The sequence below is a fragment of the Cebus imitator genome, unplaced genomic scaffold (assembly GCF_001604975.1).
Source record: "Cebus imitator isolate Cc_AM_T3 unplaced genomic scaffold, Cebus_imitator-1.0 Scaffold124, whole genome shotgun sequence".
Classification (NCBI taxonomy): domain Eukaryota; kingdom Metazoa; phylum Chordata; class Mammalia; order Primates; family Cebidae; genus Cebus; species Cebus imitator.
The window spans coordinates 438,677-441,550 of NW_016107439.1; the positions used below are offsets into that span (position 1 = coordinate 438,677).

A 2,874-nucleotide genomic window follows, 5' to 3' on the forward strand; every position below is an offset into this window, starting at 1 on the left:
CAGACATGAAAATTGCAGTACTTTTATATCCCAGAGATGCCATGAATACTAAATAAAATAGCATGAGAACGTGCCTGATGCAAAAATGCCCCTTCAAGAATGTCTATGTACTTCCTGCCCTTTCCTTAGCGTTCCTCACCTTTCAAAGGGTGGTCAAATAAGACCAGTTTTCACACACTGGAGCCTATGGACGGGGCCGGTGCAGGGCAGGGAGAGCATCAGGACAAATAGCTAATGCATGCGGGGCTTAATTCCTAGGTGATGAATTGATACGTGCAGCAAAGCACCGTGGAACATGTTTACCTATGGAACAAACCTGCACATCCTGCGCATGTACCCTGGAACTTGAAATAAAATTTTTAAAAAATATATGAGTTTTCTCTCTTTCTGTAGAAGGAAATTAGGGCTGTATTAGCTGATGTCCTGGAAGAGGCTTCTTCCTGAACATTTCCAGTCAAGGAAATAAAGGAAAGTATAGAGACAGAAAGAGTGAGGCCACGGTAGAAATCAGGATGCAAAACAGCAGAAATGCATAGAAAAAGGAGTTTCCTTAGTCTTGGAAATCCGTAGGACAACCATAGCTCCAGACCTGTTAGAAACATGTGTGTAGTCAAACCCCAGCAGTTCTTTCTTCTTTATCCTTTATTAACAGGCAACTGCATTTTTCTAAGGGGTCTGTCATTTTGCAGGAATCTGGGCGAGGGTCGATAGCATCAATACCGTTGAACTAGCACTGCCCTGCTAAGCACCAGGCATTGCGCTTGGAAATGGAGATAAACCAGGGAACAAAACAGAGGCCCTTCCACAGAGCTGCGTACTAGGGGCTACCGGAGTTCTGGGAGAGGTGAAGGAGAAGGGGCGTCCACGCAGACACAGAAAACCAGAGAGCATCGCCACTACCAAGTTTAAAAGCTCAGGGGGTCTGGTTTGCCATCCCCATCCTGTTCCCACTCCAGTCCTTCCAAAGGTGGGAATAGTGCATTATTTAAATCCCCTTCTCTTTTTCCCAGAGCAAAAATGCTTGGTGCTTGGGCCAGAAACTCAGGCCAGGGGGCTCGAGTCCCGCAGTGGGGTGGGGCGCGGGCGAGCAGCGAGACTGGGTGACGCGCGCGGAAACCGCGCTGCCCGCCCACGTGTGCGGAGATTTAAAAGTTGGCGGCGCACGAGGCGCTCAGTTCGGTGTCCCGGCCCCGCGAGCAGCGCTTCAGGGACGCAGGAGGCACGGCCAGGGCACCGGGTGGAGCACCGGCTCGGCGAGGCGCAACGCAGGGTCCCTAAGAGCTAGCCGTCCGCAACCACCGAGATGCTGCGAACAGCGAGCCACCGCCCCAGGTCGCCCCCCGGACAGGTGGGCGCGGCGTCCCCGCTCCTGCTGCTGCCGCTGCTGCTCGCCTGCTGCGCGGGCGTCTGCCGAGGTAAGACGGCCCCGCACCAGGCCGCCGCCACGCCACGCGCGCCTCTCTCTGGCTCCACTCACCGCTCTCTCCCGCCCTCTTTCTCTCGCCTTCACTTGGCTTCTGGGACGTACCTTTTCCCTGATGCCGCGGGGTCTCCTGCCTCCCAGGCATCGGTCGCCACCCCAGGGCAACTAGCAGCCTAGGAGCGGCGGGGGCCCGGCTCGCGCTGGTTCCCGAACGGGGCCGAAATCTCCAGGTCCCGCGCGTTGATGCCCCGCGGAGACCCTGCGCGGTGCCGGCTGCGGCAGGTGGAGGCTGGTAGGGCTCCCTCATCCTCGGGATTTCCAGCCCCTCTGGCCCGTGGGGACGGGTGAACATTAAAATGTTTTCCCTTTAATTGCAATTATTGGAGGGATTGATGGTTGAAGCAAAACACGAGTGAGTTTGATACTTCATCCGCTGAGGCAAGGTATTAACTTGGCTAGTGCTCAGTCTCTTTGGTCAGTGAGCTCGTGTTATATTGAGATAAACCTGAGCAGTACAGCAGGCCCCACGCTAACCGCTTAGAAGGGGGAAGGCGTGGGCTTTGTGCCTTACAGGTTTTCATGCATTAGATCAGGAAAAGGAATTGAGAACTTCTCATTACACAAAGTTGGAGAGGCAAGTGTGCAAGCCAGGCTTTCAGGCAGTGCGACAGCTACAGCAAGAGATGGCAGATGTGATTTGTTAACAATAGGGATTTATGAGCTTGGCTTAGAGGAAAGAAATAGGAAACGCAAGGTCAGGGAAGGAGGTCTGAAGCTTTGGAGACATAGCCGAGCAGAACACAAACATTCCAGTGGAGAGATCATTTTCTGGGTTCTCCAAGGGTTGCAGCTTTTACGTTTGCAGGTGACTATTGGAGACTATTATTTATCCCCAAGTCAGGGGTCCCTCCATTGCCAACAACTGCCTGGCTACAGCCATACATTTTCTAGCTTGGCAGCAGGTTCTCTTAGCTTCCCTCTGCTCTCCTGTCAGTGAGGTTAAAGTGGCAGACTGTTGGATCATTGTTCAGAACGCTGGGTACTTAAAATCACAACTGCAGAGCCTGTGGTCCAGCCCTCAATTAGAGATGGGGAAATAGAGACTGTTATTGTTTTCGTAATCTATTTTTATTGTTCTCTTCTCATTGTTTTGATTTGGTCCTTTCCTGAGGCATTGGAGGGGTGTGTGTGTGTGTGTGTGTGTGTGTGTGTGTGAGAGAGAGAGAGAGAGAGAGAGAGAGAGAGAGAGGAGAGAGGAGAGAGGAAAGGCGAGAGGAGAGAGAGACTCCCCTACTTGAAAGGCAAGATAATTTGGCTTTGACATCCAGGCAGTCAGAAGCTAGCAAACCTTCTCCACATAGCCAGTAGTGATACAGATAAGCGTAGTTTGAAAAGTGACTTTGCTATGTAAAGATAATGGCTTTCTATGCATGTTGCTTCCCCCCCCCCCC

General features: G+C 52.3%; 1 protein-coding gene across 1 annotated transcript in view; it reads left to right on the plus strand.

Moving 5' to 3' along the window:
- The first annotated feature begins 1,125 nt into the window (after positions 1-1,125).
- NMU (neuromedin U) overlaps positions 1,126-2,874 on the plus strand; it is a 30,575-nt gene continuing 28,826 nt past the window's right edge. Inside the window, exon 1 of the mRNA XM_017540346.2 lies at positions 1,126-1,415. Within this exon, the coding sequence (XP_017395835.1) occupies positions 1,304-1,415 (112 nt within the window). The 5' untranslated portion in view covers positions 1,126-1,303. The remainder of the gene's footprint in view (positions 1,416-2,874) is intronic.